At 42.9% G+C, this 17315-nt stretch overlaps 1 protein-coding gene across 1 annotated transcript in view; it reads right to left on the bottom strand.

Annotated features, from left to right (window-relative positions):
* The window catches only part of OTOG (otogelin), a 113169-nt gene that overhangs the window by 29715 nt on the left and 66139 nt on the right, over positions 1 to 17315 (bottom strand). The window contains exons 36-39 of the mRNA XM_031653354.1: positions 15164 to 16932; positions 14253 to 14421; positions 13817 to 13962; positions 12813 to 12902 (exon numbers count right to left, since the gene is read on the bottom strand). Coding sequence (XP_031509214.1) covers positions 12813 to 12902; positions 13817 to 13962; positions 14253 to 14421; positions 15164 to 16932 — 2174 coding nt within the window. The remainder of the gene's footprint in view (positions 1 to 12812; positions 12903 to 13816; positions 13963 to 14252; positions 14422 to 15163; positions 16933 to 17315) is intronic.

Below are 17315 nucleotides of genomic sequence, written 5' to 3'. Positions count from 1 at the left end.
AGTATGGTACTGGCATAAAAATAGGCATATAGGCTGGGTGCAGTGGCTCATGCCTGTAATCCCAGCACTTTAGGAGGCCAAGGTGGGCAGATCACCTGAGGTCAGGAGTTTGAGACCAGCCTGGCCAACATGGTGAAACCCTGTCTCTTCTAAAAATACAAAAATTAGCCAGGTGTGATGCTGCATACCTGTAACCCCAGCTACTTGGCAGGCTGAGGCAGGAGAATCACCTGAACCTGGGAGACAGACGTAGCAGTGAGCCAAGATCTCCAGCCTGGGAGACAGAGTAAGACTCTGTCTGAAAAACAAAAACAAACAAAGAAACAGACATATAGACTAATGGAACAGAATAGAGAACCCAGAAACAAATTCACACAACTTCAGTGAACTCATTTTTGACCAAAGTGCTAAGAACACACATTGGGGAAAAGACAGTCTCTTCAATAAATGGTGCTGGGGAAACTGGTATCTGTATGCAGAAGAATGAAACTAGACCCCTATCTCTCACCATATACAAAAATCAAATCAAAATGGATTAAAGACTTAAATCTAAAACCTCAAACTATAAAACCACTACAAGAAAACATTGGGGAAACTCTCCAGGACTTTGGTTTGGGCAAAAATTTCTTGAATAATACCCCACAAGCACAGGCAACCAAAGCAAAATGGACAAATGGGATCACATCAAGTTAAAAAGCTTCTGCACAGCAAAGAAAACAATCAACAAAGTGAAGAGACAACCCATAGAATGGGAGAAAATATTAGCAAACTATCCATCTGATGAGGGATTAATAATTAGAATATGTAAGGCGCTCAAACAACTCTATAGGAAAAAATCCTGATTTAAAAATGTGCAAAAAATTTGAAATAGACATTTCTCAAAAGAAGATATAACTGATGAACATCGATGCAAAAATCCTCAATAAAATATTGGCAAACTGGATCCAGCAGCATATCAAAATCTTATCCACTACGATCAAGGAGGCTTTATCTCTAGGAGGCAATAGGAGGAGTTCAACATATACAAATCAATAAATGTGATTCATCACATAAACAGAACTAAAGACAAAAACCAATGATTACCTCAATAGGTGCAGAAAGGCTTTTGGTAAAACTCAACACCCCTTCAGATTTAAAACTCTCAACAAACTATGTATTAAAGGAACATATCTCAAAATAATAAGAGCCATCTATGACAAACCCACAGCCAACATCACACTGAATGGACAAAACCTGGAAGCATTCCCCCTGAAAACTGGCACAAGACAAGGATACCCGCTCTCACCACTCCTATTCAACACAGTATTGGAAGTCCTGGCCAGAGCAATCAGGCAAGAGAAAGAAATAAAGGACCTCCAAACAGGGAGAGAGGAAGTCAAACTATCTGTTTGCAGGTAACATGATCTTATATCTAGAAAACCCCATAGTTCTAGCCCAGAAGCTCCTTCAGCTGATAAACAACTTAGCAAACTCTCAAGATACAAAATAAATGTATAGAAATCACTAGTATTCCTATACACCAACAATAGCCAAGCTGAGAGCCAAATCAGGAAGGCAATCCCATTCACAATTGCCACAAAAATGTACAATACCTAGGAATACAGCTAACCAGGGAGGTGAAAGATCTTTACAAGGAGAACTACAAAACACTGTTCAAAGAAATCAGAGGTAACACAAACAAACAGAAAAACATTCCATGCTCATTGATAGGGAGAATCAATATTGTTAAAATGGCCATACTGCCCAAAGCAATTTATACATTCAATGCTCTTCCTATCAAACTACCGATGACATTCTTCACAGAACTAGAAAAAAAAACTATTCTAAAATTCATACATAACCAAAACTGAGCCCGAATAGCCAAGACAATCCTAAACAAAAAGAACAAAGCTGGAGGCATCATGCTACTCACTTCAAACTATACTTCATGGCTCCAGTAACTAAAACAGCATAGCACTGGTACAAAAGCAGATACATAGACCAGTGGAACAGAATACAGAGCCCAGAAATAAGGCCACATACCTACAACTGTCTGATCTTCTACAAAGTCACCCAAAACAAGCAATAGGGAAAGTACTCTCTATTCAATAAATGGTACTGGGATAAATGGCTAGCCATATGCAGAAGATTGAAATGAGACCCCTTCCTTACACCATATACAAAAATTAACTTAAGATAGATTAAAGACTTAAATGTAAAAGCCAAAACCAAAAACCATGGAAGATAACTTAGGCAATACCATTCTGGACACAGAAACGGCAAAGATTTCATGGCAACGATGCCAGAAGAAATTGCAACAAAGCAAAAATTGGCAAATGGGATCTAATTAAACTAAAGAGCTTTTGCACAGCAAAAGAAACTATCAACAGAGTAAACAGACAACCTACAGAATGGGAAAAATTTTTGCAAACTATACATCTGACACAGGTCTTATATCCAGTATCTATGAGGAACTTAAACAAATTTACAAGAAAACAACAACAAACAAACTACCCCATTAAAAACTGGGCAAAGGACATGAACAGACACTTCTCAAAAGAAGACTTACATTTAGCCAATAAGCATATGAAAAAAGCTCAACATCACTGATCGTTAGAAAAATGCAAATCAAAACAGCAATGAGATACCATCTCACACCAGTCAGAATGACTGTTATTAGAAAGGCAAAAAATAACAGGTTCTAGCAAGGTTGTAGAGAAAAGGGAACACTTATACATTGTTGGTGAGAGTGCAAATTAGTTCAACCATTGTGGAAAACAGTGTGGTGATTCCTCAAAGACCTTAAACGCAACTACCATTTGATCCAGCAATCCCATTACTGGGTATATACCCAGAGGAATATATATCATTCTATCATAAACACACCTGCACACATATGTTCATTGTAGCACTATTCACAATAGCAAAGACATGGAATCAACCTAAATGTCCATCAATGGTAGACTGGATAAAGAAAATGTAGTATATACACACCATGGAATACTATGCAGCCATAAAAAAGAATGAGATCATGTCCTCTGCAGGAACATGGATGGACCTGGAGGCCATTATCCTTAGCAAACTAACGCAGAAACAGAAAACCAAATACTGCATGTTCTCACTGATAAATGGGAACTAAATGATGAGAACACATGGACACATAGAGGGGAGCAACAGATACTGGGGCCTACTGGAGGGTGGCGGGTGGGAGGAAGGAGAGCACAAAAAAATAACTAATGAGTACTAGGCTTAATACCTGGATGACAAAATAATCTGTACAACAAACCCCTGCGATATGAGTTTATCTATATAAGAAACCTGCACATGTACCCCTGAACTTAAAAGTTATAAAATAAAATAAAAAATAAGACATCCAAATGGCAAACAGGCACATGAAAATGTTCTTAACATCACGGATCATCAGAGAAATGCAAATCAAAACTATAATGAGAAATCATCTCACTCCAGTTAAAATGGCTTTTATCCAAGAGACAGGAAATAACGAATGCTGGTGAGGATGTGGAGAAAAGGGAACCCTCACACTTTTGGTGGGAATGTAAATTAGTACAACCACTATGGAGAACAGTTTGGAGGTTCCTCAAAAAACTAAAAATAGAGCTACCATATGATCCAGCAATCTGGGTATATACCCAAAAGAAAGGAAATCCATATATTGAAGTGATATCTGCACTCCCATGTTTGTTGCAGCACTGTTCATGATAGTTAAGATTTGGAAGCAACCTAAGTGTCCATCAGCAGATGAATGAATAAAGAAAATGTGGTACTTATACACAATGGAGTACTCTTCAGCGATAATAATATGAGATTCTGTCATTTACAACAATATGGATGAAAATGAAGGTCATTATGTTGAATGAAATAAACAGGCACAGAAGGACAAACCTAACATGTTCTCATTTATGTGTGGGATCTAAAAACCAAGACAATTGAACTCATGGACATAGGGGAAGGGTAGTGGAGGGGTTGAGGGAGAGATGGGAATGATTAATGAGTAAAAAGAAAAATTATAAAGAATGAGTAAGACTTAGTGTTTGACAGCACAACAGGATGACTACAGTCAATAATAATTTAATTATGTATTTAAAAATAACTAAAAGATTATATAATTAGATTGTTTATAACACAAAGGATAAATGCTTGAGGGGATGGGTATCCCATTTTACATGATGTGATTATTACACAGTGAATGCCTGTGTCAAAATCTCTTATGTACCCCATAAATATATATACCTACCATCTACCCATAGAAATTAAAAATTAAAAAAGGATTAGACTGTTTTATGCAGCAAATTATGCAGCACATGAACTATTATGTAGACGCAGCCTCAGCCCAGGAGTCACAAAGAAAACTTTGTGACCCTAGGAAAGCCCCTGGCTCTCCTAGCCTGAGCCTTCCTATTCGTAGAGACAGGGGATTGGGCTTCATGATCCATGAGGACTCTCTGAGTTCTGGGAGTAAACATACATATCTGAAGCCCAGAGAGGAGCCTCGCCTGCATTCACAGGACTTGAAGTCCAGGCAAGGACAAAGAATAAAAGGTTAAAAACTAAGGACTTAAGCCTCCATTTCTGACGAAGGTGGAGTAATAGGAACTGGATTTACTCTCTTGCCTTATATGATCAAACAAATTGACTAAATATACAAAACAACAGTTTTCCAATGTGAACAGTTGGCAATGCAGGAGAGTGATCCCTGAAAACAAAAAATGGAAACAAATGAGGCAAGCCTTATTATTGCCAAAGGTTATTACTTAGAGAGTTTAGAGGCTGCAGTGCAGGGAGCAGGAACCCAGGCAGAGCCTGGTGGTTTCCTAGAGTTTAGAAGACAAGAGATGGACGTTCATAAAGGCCAAGGTAGCTAGAGTTTGCATGGTAGACAGAGAGAGAGAAAGAGAGAGAGAGAGAGCTCTGAAGCTTTGCAGAATCCCCCTCCAACCCTGTCCTGACCCTGTCCTGAATTTTCAGCTGAATATTGATCAATGTATGCAGGTGAGAAAATTACCTGAGACTAGAAAAAGAACCACCTGAAAGGAACAGACAGAAAAATCCACAGAGCTAACACAGGGCTGAGAATAGTTGGGGCTACCACCAGCTAGAATAGAAAAACCTCCTAATATGTGGAGTATAAGGTAGGGTATGCAGAAGGGTATTGCTTTAGTAGCAGGGAATTGGTATGTAGGATAAAGAATAAAATCACACTCAGAATAAAGGCTACTTTGGCTTTACCTGACAAAGCTTAAAGGCAAGCCTCAGAAGGATCAAACTGTTTCCAAGTAGCATAACTACTACAAAGCTCAAGAATATTTTCAAAAATAAAATGAAAGCATATCCAGCATCCAACAAGGCAAAACTCACAATGTCTGGAATTCAATTTAAAAAAATTGTCAGGCATGCAAAGAAGCAGGAAAATACAACCTATAATGAAAGAAAAAATCAATGACACACATGGTAGACAAGGAAATATAAACAGTTATTTTTAAAATTGTTTTAACTATACATGCTGAAGAAACTAGAGGAAAACAGAAGAAAGTGAGATGTTCATGATATGAAAAGACCCAAATCAAACTTGTGCAGATGAAAAATATCATGTCTGAGATGAAAACCACTGAATGGAATTAATATGCTCAGACACTATAAATGAAAAGATTAATGAACTTAAAGATAGAGCAATAAATACTATCTGAAATGAAGCACAGACTAATAAAAGACCCAAGAAAATGATGAACAGAGAGCATAAGTGATCTGTGGGTCAACTTCAAGTATCCTAACACACATTAGGATTGAAATCATTGAAGTCCCCAAAAGAGAACTGAATTACCAGGCCTATCATAACCACATTGCTTAGAAACAGTGATAGAAGGAAAATCATAAAAGCAGCAAAAAGGGGTAGAAAAAAACTACATTATGTATGAAGGAACAAAGAATGACAGCAGATATCTTATCAGAAATAAGCAAGATAAAAGATAATGGAACTTCATAACAGCACTATTCAAAATAACCAAAAATATGGAAACAGCTTAAATGTCCATAATAAATGAATGGATAAACAAACTGTGGTATATACATACAATGGAATATTATTCCAGCCATAAAAATGAATGAAGCATTGATACATGCTTCAATGTGGATGGACCCCCAAAACATGGAGTTCAGTGAAAGACGCTAGACACAAAAGGACAGATATTGTCTGACTCCACTTATATGAAATATTCAGAATACGTAGATCCAGAGACAAAAGGCAGATTGGCAGTTCATGGATTGTGAGGAGAGGTGAATAGGAAGAAACTGCTTAATGGGTATGGGGTTGCCTTTTGGGGTGATGAAAATGTTTTGGAGCTATACAGAGGCGATGGTTGCACAATATTGTGAATGTACTAAATGCCATTGAATTGTTCACTTTAAAATGCTTAATTTTATGTTATGTCAATTTCTCCTCAATAAAAAAAAAGACAGGAGCAAAGTCTTGTAAAGTACTGAAAGAAAAAATTATCAGTCTATAATTCTATACCCAGTGAAAGTATTTCTTAAAAATGAAGGAAAGACCAAGACTTCTTCCGACATACAAAAGCTGAAAGAATTTATCACCAGTAGATCTGTACTACATGAGTGTCAAAGGAAGTCTTTCAAGCAGAAGAAAAATGATACCAGATGCAAATCTAGATTTACACAAAGGAATAAAAAGCACAAAATGGTAAATACGTGGGTAAATATCAACTTTCCTTGTTTTAAAAATCTCTTTAGAAGATAAATTAAATGCTTAAGGAAAAACAATAACAATTTACTGTGTAGTTTATAATAAATATAGAAGTAAATTTTATGACAATAACACAAAGGCTTGATGAAAGGAATTAGCAGTATACTGTTATAAAGTTCTTATGGTGTATGTGATGCAATATAATATTATTTGTAGCTAGTCTGTGACAAAGTAAAATTACATACTGTAATATCTAAAGCAACCATTAAAGGAGAAAAAAAAGTACAGACAATAATCCAACATTGGAGATGAAATGGAGTCATTAAAAACAATCCAAAAAGGCAAAAAAAGGAAGAAGGAGGGAACAAAGAACAGATGTCACAAACAGAAAACAAATAGCAACAATATATAAACATCACCATGTTGAGAACCAAATTAAGCATAAATGGTATAAACATCCCCAATTAAAAGGCAGAGATTGTCAGATTGGATCTTTAAAAACTGAAGGCTCAACTATTTACCCCCTGCAAAAATCCCACTTTTGTTTGTTTGTTTGTTTGTTGAGACAGGACTTCACTCCTGTCACCCAGGCTGGAGTGCAGTGGTGCAATCATGGCTCACTGCAGCCTCAACTTCCTGGGCTCAGGTGATTCTCCCACCTCAGCCTCCTGCATATCTGGAACTACAGGTATGTGCCACCATGCTTGGATAATTTTTTAATATATATATTTTTAGTAGAGATTGTGTTTTGCCATATTGCCCAGGCTGGTCTCAAACTCCTGGGCTCAAGCAATCCACCCGCTTCAACCTCCCAAAGTGAGATTATAGGCATGAGCCTACATGCCGGCCAAAAATTCCACTTTAAATAAAAAGCCACAAATAGGTTAAAGTAAAAGGATGAAAAAAGATACATCTTAGATATACATATTAGGTATACGTGCTAACACCAATCAAAAGAAAGCTGGAGAAGCTATTACAGGCAAGTCAGACAAAGTGTAATTCAGAACAAAGACATTTTACCAAGATAAAATGGCCATTTCCTAAGAAGAAAAGAGTTAATTCACCAAAAGGACATAACAATCCTGAATGCTATGTACCTAAATAACAGAATTTCAATATATGTACGTAAAAACTGATAAAACTCCAAGGAGAAATAGACAAAAAAACAATTATAGTCAGATATTTCAACAATCTCTCAATAACTGGGAATAAACAGGTAGAAAATTAGTAAGAATTTAGAATACTTGAACAACACTATCAGCCAACTTGACCTAATTAACATTCATAGAATACTCCACCCAATAATAAAATACACATTTACTTGGAGTATATTCTTGGGCGTAAAATAAATCTTACTAAATGTAAAAGAATTTAAGCTAGATAAATTATGTCTTATGAACACAATGAAATTAAATTAGAAATCTATAACAGAAAGGCATCTGAAAAATTATAAAATATTTGAAGATTAAATAAAACACTTAAAATAATTTATGGGTCAAATAAAAATCAAAAGGGATATTTAAAAGTATTTTGAACTGATTGAAAAAGAAAACACAGCATACCAAAACTTGTAGGATGCAGCTAAATCAATACCTACAGGGAAAATTGTAGCACTAAATGCTTACATTAGAAAAAGAGGCCGAGCACGGTGGCTCACAACTGTAATCCCAACATTTTGGGAGGCCGAGGCAGGTGGATCACGAGGTCAGGAGATTGAGACCATCCTGGCTAACACGGTGAAACCCCGTCTCTACTAAAAATACAAAAAACTAGGTGGTGCCTGTAGTCCCAGCTACTCGGGAGGCTGAAGCAGGAGAATGTCGTGAACCTGGGAGGCAGAGCCTGAAGTAAGCCGAGACTATACCACCACACTCCAGCCTGGGCAACAGAGTGAGACTCGGTCTCAAAAAAAAAAAAAAAAAAAAAAAATAGAAGAAGAAATGTCTCAAATTAATGACATAGGCCTCTACCTTAACAAACTAGAAAAGAAGAGTAAATTAAACCTAAAGTAAGCAGAAGAAAGGATATAATAAAGATAGCAGAAATCAATGAAATAGAAAACATAAAAATAATAGAGAAAACCAATAAAGCCATTCTTTGAGAAGGACAATAAATTTTATAAGCCTCTAGCCAGGCTTGTCAGGGAAAAGAGAGAAGACATAAATAACTAATGTCAGGAATTAGATACGGCACATAGATTCAGATCCTACAGAAATTAAATGTATAGCAAGAATATATGATGGACAACTTAATGTCTATAAATTTGACAACTTGGATGAAATGGACAAATTCTGTGAAAGATGCAAACTACTCAAACTTACCACAGAAGAAATATATAACCAATATAGCTCTACATCTACTAAAGAAATTGAACGTGTGTTTTAAAATCTCCCCAGAGAAAAATCCAGGCTCAGATGGCTTCACTGTTGAATTCTACCAAATGTTTAAGGAATAAATATTACCGAGTCTACATATACTTTTCCAGAGACTTAAAAAGGGGAGAATACTTTCCAACTCATTATATGAGGCCAGTATTACTCTGCTACCAATAGTAAACTATCATATTACAAGAAAATTTAGACTAATACCCATCATAAGGATATAAAAATGTATAAAAAGGGTAATATAACAAATGAAGTTAATTTCAGGAAGGCAAGACTGGGTTAACATTCAAAAATCAATGTAATTCATCAAATTAATAATCTTAAAAAGAAAAACAACATGATTATCCAAATAGGTATGGAAAAAAGCATTTGACAAAATTCAACATCTACTCCTGGTAATAAAAAACTCTCAGAAAACTAGGAATAAAAGAAAATGTTCTTAACCTGATGAAGGACATCTGTGAAAAGCCTACAACTAACATCATGCCTTACAGTGAAAGATTGAATGCCTTCTCCCTAAGATCAGACAAGGATGACTGCTCTCAACCTTTCTTATTCAGCATCACACTAGAGGTCCTAGCCAGTGCAACAGGCGAGAGAAAATAAATTAAAAGCATACCCATTGGAAAGGAAAAAAATAAAACTGTCTTTATTTGGAGAGGACATAATTGCCTATGTAGAAAAACCCAAAGAATATAAGAACTAATAACTGAGCTTAGTAACATTGCAAGACACAAGCTCAATGTGCAAAAATAAGTTGCATTTGCATTAGTAATCAGCAGTTGGAAAGAAAAACAAAAACAACAGAATTACTTACAATAGCACCAAAAAATATAAACTATTTAGGAATAAGTCTATCAAAGTATGTGTAGGATCCTCACACTGAAAACTGCAAAACACAATAAAAACATCAAAGAAGCCATAAAAAAATAGAGATGAACCATATTGATGGACTGGAAGACTCACCAATGTTAAGAATTATTCTTCTCCCAAATAATCTATATATTGAATGAAACTCAAAATCCCAGGAAGACATTTGGTAGAAATAAAAAAGCTGATTCTAAATTTCTACGAAAAGTTAAAGGCATTAGAATAGCTAGGCCAGGCACGGTGGCTCACACCTGTAATCCCAGCGCTTCGGGAGGCTGAAGCAAGAGGATCCCTTGATCCCAGGAATTTGAGACCAGCCTGGGCAACATAGTGAGACCCCATCTCTATACAAAATTTAAAAATTAGCTAGCCATGGTGGCATACACTTGTTGTCCTGTACTTGGGAGACTGAGGTACGGGGATTACTGAGCCCAGGAGATTGAGGCTGCAGTGAGCTATCATTGCACCACTGTACTCTAGTCTAGATGATAGGGCAGGACCCTGTCTCTAAAAAAAAAGACAAAACAATACCACCTAATTTTAAGGTTTAATAATAAGTAAGGGTAATCAAGACAGTGTAGCATCAGTGAAAGGACAGATTAATAGGACAAAATAAAAAGTATATAAATAATCCCAAACATTAATTTTTTTTTTTTTTTTTTTTTTTTGAGGCAGAATTTCACTCTTGTTACCCAGGCTGGAGTACAATGGTGTAATCTCAGCTCACTGCAACCTCTGCCTCCCGGGTTTAAGTGATTTTCCTGCCTCAGCCTCCTGAGTAGCTGGGATTATAGGCGTGTGCCACCACGTCCAGTTTATTTTGTATTTTTAGTAGAGAAGGGGTTTCTCCATGTTGACCAGGCTGGTCTCGAACTCCCGACCTCATGATCTGCCCGCCTCAGCCCCCCAAAGTGCTGAGATTACAGGCATGAGCCACTGTCCCTGGCCAACTGGTTTTTAAATAAAGATTCAAAGACAGAATAGTCTCTTCAAAAAATGGTGCTGGAAAAATTGAGTATTCACATTTGAAAAATGTATCTCAACTCATACTTTGCACCATTTACAAAAATTAACCTTAAATGCAACATACACATAAAAGTAATACCTAAAACTATAAAACTTCTAGAAGAAAACATAAGAGAGATTCTGTGTGACTTTGGGCCAGGTTCATTAGGTACAACACCAGTATCATGATTCATAGAAGCAAAACTGATAAACTGGACACCATCAAAATAAAAAACCTTCGGTCTTTTGAAAGACACTAATAGGTGAATAGAAAACCACTGGAAAATTAGATTTATATCTGATAAAGGGATCATATCCAAAATACACAGGAAAAGTTCTCAAAACTCAATACAACAACATGATCTTTAAAATGTGCAAAAGACTTGAACAGATACTTCACCAAAGAGCATATACCATGGAAAATAAACCCATGGAAAGATGCTCAACATCTTCAGTAAGCAGAAAAATGCAAATTAAAGCCAAAATGAGGTTCTATTTGACGCTTATTAGAATGACTAAACAAATAAACAAACACACACCACCAAGTGCTGGCAAGGATGCGAAGCTCCTGGAGCTCTCATCCATTGCTGATGGGAATGCTAAGTACCCGCTCTGGAATACAGTTTGGCAAGTATTGAAAAGCTAAATATGTCCTTCCTGTTCAACCCAGAAATCTACTCCTGGGGGCTTTATCTACACAAAACCTGTATGTAAATGTTTACAGCCACTTTTTTTGTTATTGTCCCAAACTGGAAACAACTCTAATATCTTTCAACTGGTTAATGGATAAACTATGGTACATCCATAAAATGGAATACTATTCATCAAGAAAAAGGATTAATCTACTGATCTGTGCAACAATGAGGATGAATGTCACCATATACTCTGGTCAATTTATACGATATTCTGGAAAAGGCATAACTATAGGGGCAGCAGACAATGGTTGTCAGCAGGTGGGGGAGGGGTTGACAACAAAGAGGCAGGAGGTAGTGTTTGGGATGATAAAACTGTTCTATATCATGGTTGGAGGTGGTAGTTACGTGACTGTAAGTGCTTGTTACAACTTGTAGAATTGTATACTAAATAGGGTAAATTTTACTGCATGTAGAGTATATGTTAATTTTTTAATGGAAAAATTTTATAAACTAAGAAATGAAACTCAGGGAGTTTTCTGTTCAAGCCTCCATCCCATGGGAAATCTACTGTCTGAAACCCCGTTCCTAAGAGTGCCACAAATGTGCCGCACCCTGTGTTTAAGAGCAGATTCCAAAAGGAAGGCTGCAGATTGAGGCTCAGGAATTGGGGAAAGAGTTACAACTCTGGGACCTGAGGAGGAGATAGATCAGTTCCCCTTGCCCACCTGTTGGGAGGAGCAAAGGTGGGCCCTCTGAAGAGGATGCCCATATGAGGGTGGGCTGTTGTTGGATACCCCGGCCTCCTTGACAAAGGTGACTTAGTGAGGCCAATGAAGCTTAAATTCAGGGCTCCTCACTTCTTGGTAGGGGCCCTGGTAGTAATGTGCTCATGTGGCCATAGGTTTTTGTAAAAATTGCAAAAGTGAGATATTTTAGCCACAAATATTTAAACCCACTGTCTCTTGCCTTTCCGACTTTTTCTCTGTCACAACAATATCCCATCCCTCCTGGTATACTTCCTCCCCTGACACTGGAGTGGCCACAAGCATTCTAATTATAATCACTTCCAAATATACCTAATTTTGCATTATTTTTTAAAAAAAGGTCCCCTCCCCATCCCTGCCCTGAATCATGACTCAGCCTCACAGCCCCTCCACCCCTGGATGCCCTGCCCCTCAGCTGACTGTGGCCCTGCCCTGGAGGCTGGCTGTTTGATGCACTCACCTTTCGGTTGAAGCGATCAATAGTGACCTGATGGGCCAAGTGAGTCACGTTCAACATCACCAGACAGAATGGGGGCCAGTTCAGGTGTCCCTGCAGAGAGAACCCAGCCCTCATCAACCTGGAGCCCTGTCCTCTGCCCCCCTCCAAGTGAGTGGGCACAGCAAATGTGCGTACAGTCTCCCCTGACTCCCCCCTGCACTATGCCAGGGGCTCCCATCAGGCTGGGCAGATGGTGCCCAGGATCCCATGGAACAGTTCTGGTTCCATTTGACCTCATGCAAGTCCAGACCAAAACAGAAAAAAGGAAGGGAGGGAGGGAGGGAGGGAGGGAGGAAGGGTGGGCAGAAAGGGAGGGAAAGAAGAGAGAAGAAAGAAAGAAAGAAAGAAAGAAAGAAAGAAAGAAAGAAAGAAAGAAAGAAAGAAAGAAAGAAAGAAAGAAAGAAAGAAAGAAGGCAGGCAGGGAGGGAGGGAGGGAGGGAGGGAGGAAGGAAGGAGGGAGGGAAAGAAGGAAGGAAGGAAAGAAGGAAAGAAAGAAAGAGAAAAAGAAAGGAAGGAAGGAAGGGGAGACAAGAGAGAAGAGAAGAGGAGAAGAGAAGAGAAGAGGAAGAGGAAGAGAAAAGAAGCTACTTCTTTCCACCTGGCTTATGGGGACATCCTAGTAGGAGTTCCCTGCAGCCAGCACCTATGACCTCGGTCCACACCATTGGAGTGACATCCCAGTTCCTCTGCACTTCCGTACCATCCCTCCTACATGGCAGGAAGCTGGCACAAACTGGGAATGGAACAGGCTGGGACCAGGAGGCAGCACACTCCACTCAACTATTCCCCCAGCCTCCCAGGGAGCCGTCACCTGGGAGGCCCTGCCCATTCCTGGAGACAGAGGGAGCTCAGGGGGGCTTCCACATCTCTCTTTGCCTCTGGAACCCTGGCTCACTGCTCCATCTCCCCTCTTATCCTAGTTCAGTTCCTAGTCCCCAGCAGGGAGGGAGGTATGGGGCAGGCACCAGGTTGGCACTTTTGCAGTCCAGTACATGGACGGTGACCATTTCATCTGGGCTCTGGCTGAGGATGTAGATGGCCTCCTTGAACAGAGCTACGTGGCTCCCATCGAAGGTCACGAAGCTCAGGTCAGGGAAGATTGAGCACCGGCCTGGGGGAGGGACAGGGCACAAGAAGAATCGGTGGATGTCTCCAAGACCAAGGCCGCCTAGGAAGATGGGGCAGGTTCCTGGTCCTCTTCCTGGATGGATGCAGAGGCCTGGAGTCTGGAGGGTGGCTCAGACCAGGCATCACACAGATCAGAGGTCACAAGCGTAGGAAATCTGCCAGGTCGGGGTCCCACAGGAGGGGAGTCTGGGGCACATAGATCAGGGGTGGCGGTCATGCTGGGGTAAGGATACAGGGAGGATGCAGAAGGCTCCGCTGATCCCATTGACTCACAGGCACACTCCCAGAGTGGGCAGCAGCGGTCCCCACCCACCCGCACGGCGAGGCCCAGGATCCCACAGCGAGGGGGAGCAGCGCCCTGGGGACAGTGCTGGGACTGATTCACGCGGATCAGCTGGCCCTCCAGGCAGATGTGGCGGACGCAGTCCTGCTCGGCGATTGGCTGGGTACAGAGTGGAGGAAGTGTGAGTGCCCATCGAGGAGCTACAGCCCACCCTGCAAGCCATGAGGGCACCCAATCCTTCCCACATATAGGCCCTAGTGGAGCAAGGGACCTTCTAGGGAAAGATGCCCTCACCCCCCACCCACTGACAAGCCATCTGGGGCCTGGCGCTGTGCTTAGTGTGAGCTCGGAGGTCAGGGAATGATTCTTGGAGACCTCTACAGATCTGCCTGGCCTGCGCTGAGAGGTCTGGGTACACAGGCATGTATATACACTAGTTCACACTCACAGAAACCCTAGCATACCTGCGCAAGCCTGCGCGCACACACACGCACAGACACACACATACAGATTCTCACAAAGGCACAAAGATGCACATGAGGATGTCTCAAACACCATTCATCACACACACAAGAACACATGCAGACACACGAGCGCTCATACTGTCTCACACATGTGAACACAAACGCACACAGCAGACTCACAAAAGGCACACACCAGCACACACACATTGTCACCTGGGCATCACACTAGGCCATCCAATCTGACCCCCAGGGCCTAGATGGGCCAGGTGGAACCCTGCTATGGCATTGGGGCCAACAGGAGACTGGAGAATTTTTCAGGGACCAGGAGCTTGGGGCAGGAATGAGGATAGCAACTAAAACTCCATCTAGCAGGGAAGAGGGAAGGGATGAAGGGAGGGGTCACATAAGGGGGAACAGAACCCTGACAAATCACTCACAACACAGGTGGTGGATGTATTGGCCTCAGTGGTGGTTGCCAAAGCCTCCGCCAAACCCTCTACGATGCTCAGGGCTGGGGCTGAGCGCCCAGATGGTTCTGTGATGGCCTCGTCCACGGGCTCTGCTGCGAGGTGAGCCCCTGCCGAGGTTCCATGGGACTCAGCCAGCTGAGGCAACAGAACCAGCGTGCTGTCTTGGGGGGCCGTCCTGGCTGAGACGCGGCTCAGGGGATAGGATGTGGGCACTGGCAGAGCTGTGCCTGCCTGGGCTCCCTCGGGCTCAGTCACCAAGGGGGTGAGAGGGTGGCTCGTGGCAGGCATGAGCTCTGTGGGCCCACCCTGGGCAAAGCCATAGATGGAGGTGGGCAGAGACACTTGCTGGGATAGGATGGCCACCTTCCCTGTGGTGCCCTTTCGTGAGACAACAGATACCGTGGAGGCCATGCCCTCAGTCACAGGCAAGACTCCAGAGGTTGGCAACATGGCTCCCAGCAGCAGGCCTGGAGCTGTGCCCGCTGCCGAGGGTGCTATGTGGGCAGGTGGGTATGCCTGGGTCATTGCTGCGGGAGTGAAACGTGGTGCTGGGCTAAGTGTCTGAGCAGGCAGAGTCATGGCCTGTGACTGGAGTGGAGTGGTGATGACAGAGGCTTTGGGGCCAGGGGTGGCCACTGGGGCAGATGTGCCCACCTTGGCCAGGGGCAAGCTGGTGTCGGGAGGCAGGCCAGAGAGGAACTGGGATGGACCAATTGACTCTAGGGACACGAAGGGTGTGGCTCCCAGCCCATGAGCAGCTGTCGACAGGCTGGCGGCAGTTGGGGTCTCTGGGGGCAGAGCTGGAGACCTGGTGGCCGTGGTGGTATGCTGGGCTGTGCGGGGTGGTGCAGTGGGGAGTGGGTGTGCCTGTGGGGAGGCAGGCGAGCCCATGGGCTGGCTGTGCCCGGCTTCGCCCTTCTCTGTGGACAGCACCATCTCCGCGCTCCTGGTTGTGAGGGGACTGACAGGAACCTGTTCTGCTGCTGTTCTAGCCACAGTTAGAGGGGTGCTCGGACTTGAAGCACTCTGGGCCTGGGTAGGCTGGGGGACCCCTGTCCTGCTTATGACCTTAGTTACTGCAGGTGTCAGCACAGCCTTGTGGGATCCCGAGGAGGTGGGGGACCTGGAGATGGCTCCAGGGGAAGCCACAGGTCTGGAGGAGGGACTTGCTGTCAAGGAGGGCTGTAGGGGTGTCGTCCTGACAGGCAAGGAGCCATGGCCTCGGACTGTCACAGCCTTGGTCATGAGCGGGAAGCGAGGGGCAGGGGGCGACCGGGAGGAGACTGTGATGTTGGGGCTTCCTGCAAAGATCACAGTCACCCTTGTTGTCTCCACGGCACCTGACACCGTGCCAGGTGTGGGTGTCTGCAGTGCAACAGGGAGGGATGAGGACTCTGGTGTGTGGGGGACGGCCAGGAGGCTGGCAGTCACTCCCTTGCTGGCTGGGGCCTCTGTGGGACGGGCAGGGAGTTGAGAGGCAGTGAGCCCCAGTGGCTGCTGCAGGGTGGACTGGGTGGGGCTTGGAGACACCACTGGCTCTTCAGTGGCTGCCACTGGTGGGTTCAGGGCTGTGGGGAGTGGGGCAGCTGGGGCCAGGGCTGGCCTGTGGGTGGGGCTCCCGGGGCTTTCCTGTGACAGCTGTGGCTCCTCGTCACTGGGAGTGGGCAGCCCTTGACTGGGAGGGAGGGTGTCATTGCCAAGGGCCTCTGTGGGAACCCAAACTGCTGGCTCCACACCTGCGGAGACAAGAGAAGAGGCTCAAAAGGCGGGGTGACTGCTGCCCCAGGGGGTCATCGGTGGGCAGGGCTGTGGTGTGGGGCTTGAGGACTGGCACCCTTGGTGATGGGGTGAGGGCAGCTTCTGACGGCCAGAAGTCAGCAGGTCTGAACTCTGCCCGACCTCAGACCCTGACCACAGAGCCAAGAGACCTCAGGTCTAAGTCTGGCTGCACCACCTTCTCACCATGTGACCCCACTCTGCGCCTCATTTCTCCTCTCTGTGAAGCGAGGCGAATAGACCGGATGAGGCCTGTGCCTCCCCTGTGCCTGTATCTCTTTCCAAAGGTCCCTGTGCTGATCTTGCTTCTCTGGGACCTGGGAGCTTTGAGGCATGACTGCTC

This window comes from Papio anubis, chromosome 12 (genome assembly GCF_008728515.1).
Source record: "Papio anubis isolate 15944 chromosome 12, Panubis1.0, whole genome shotgun sequence".
In the NCBI taxonomy this organism is placed as follows: domain Eukaryota; kingdom Metazoa; phylum Chordata; class Mammalia; order Primates; family Cercopithecidae; genus Papio; species Papio anubis.
This window is presented reverse-complemented; position numbering and strand designations above follow the sequence as displayed.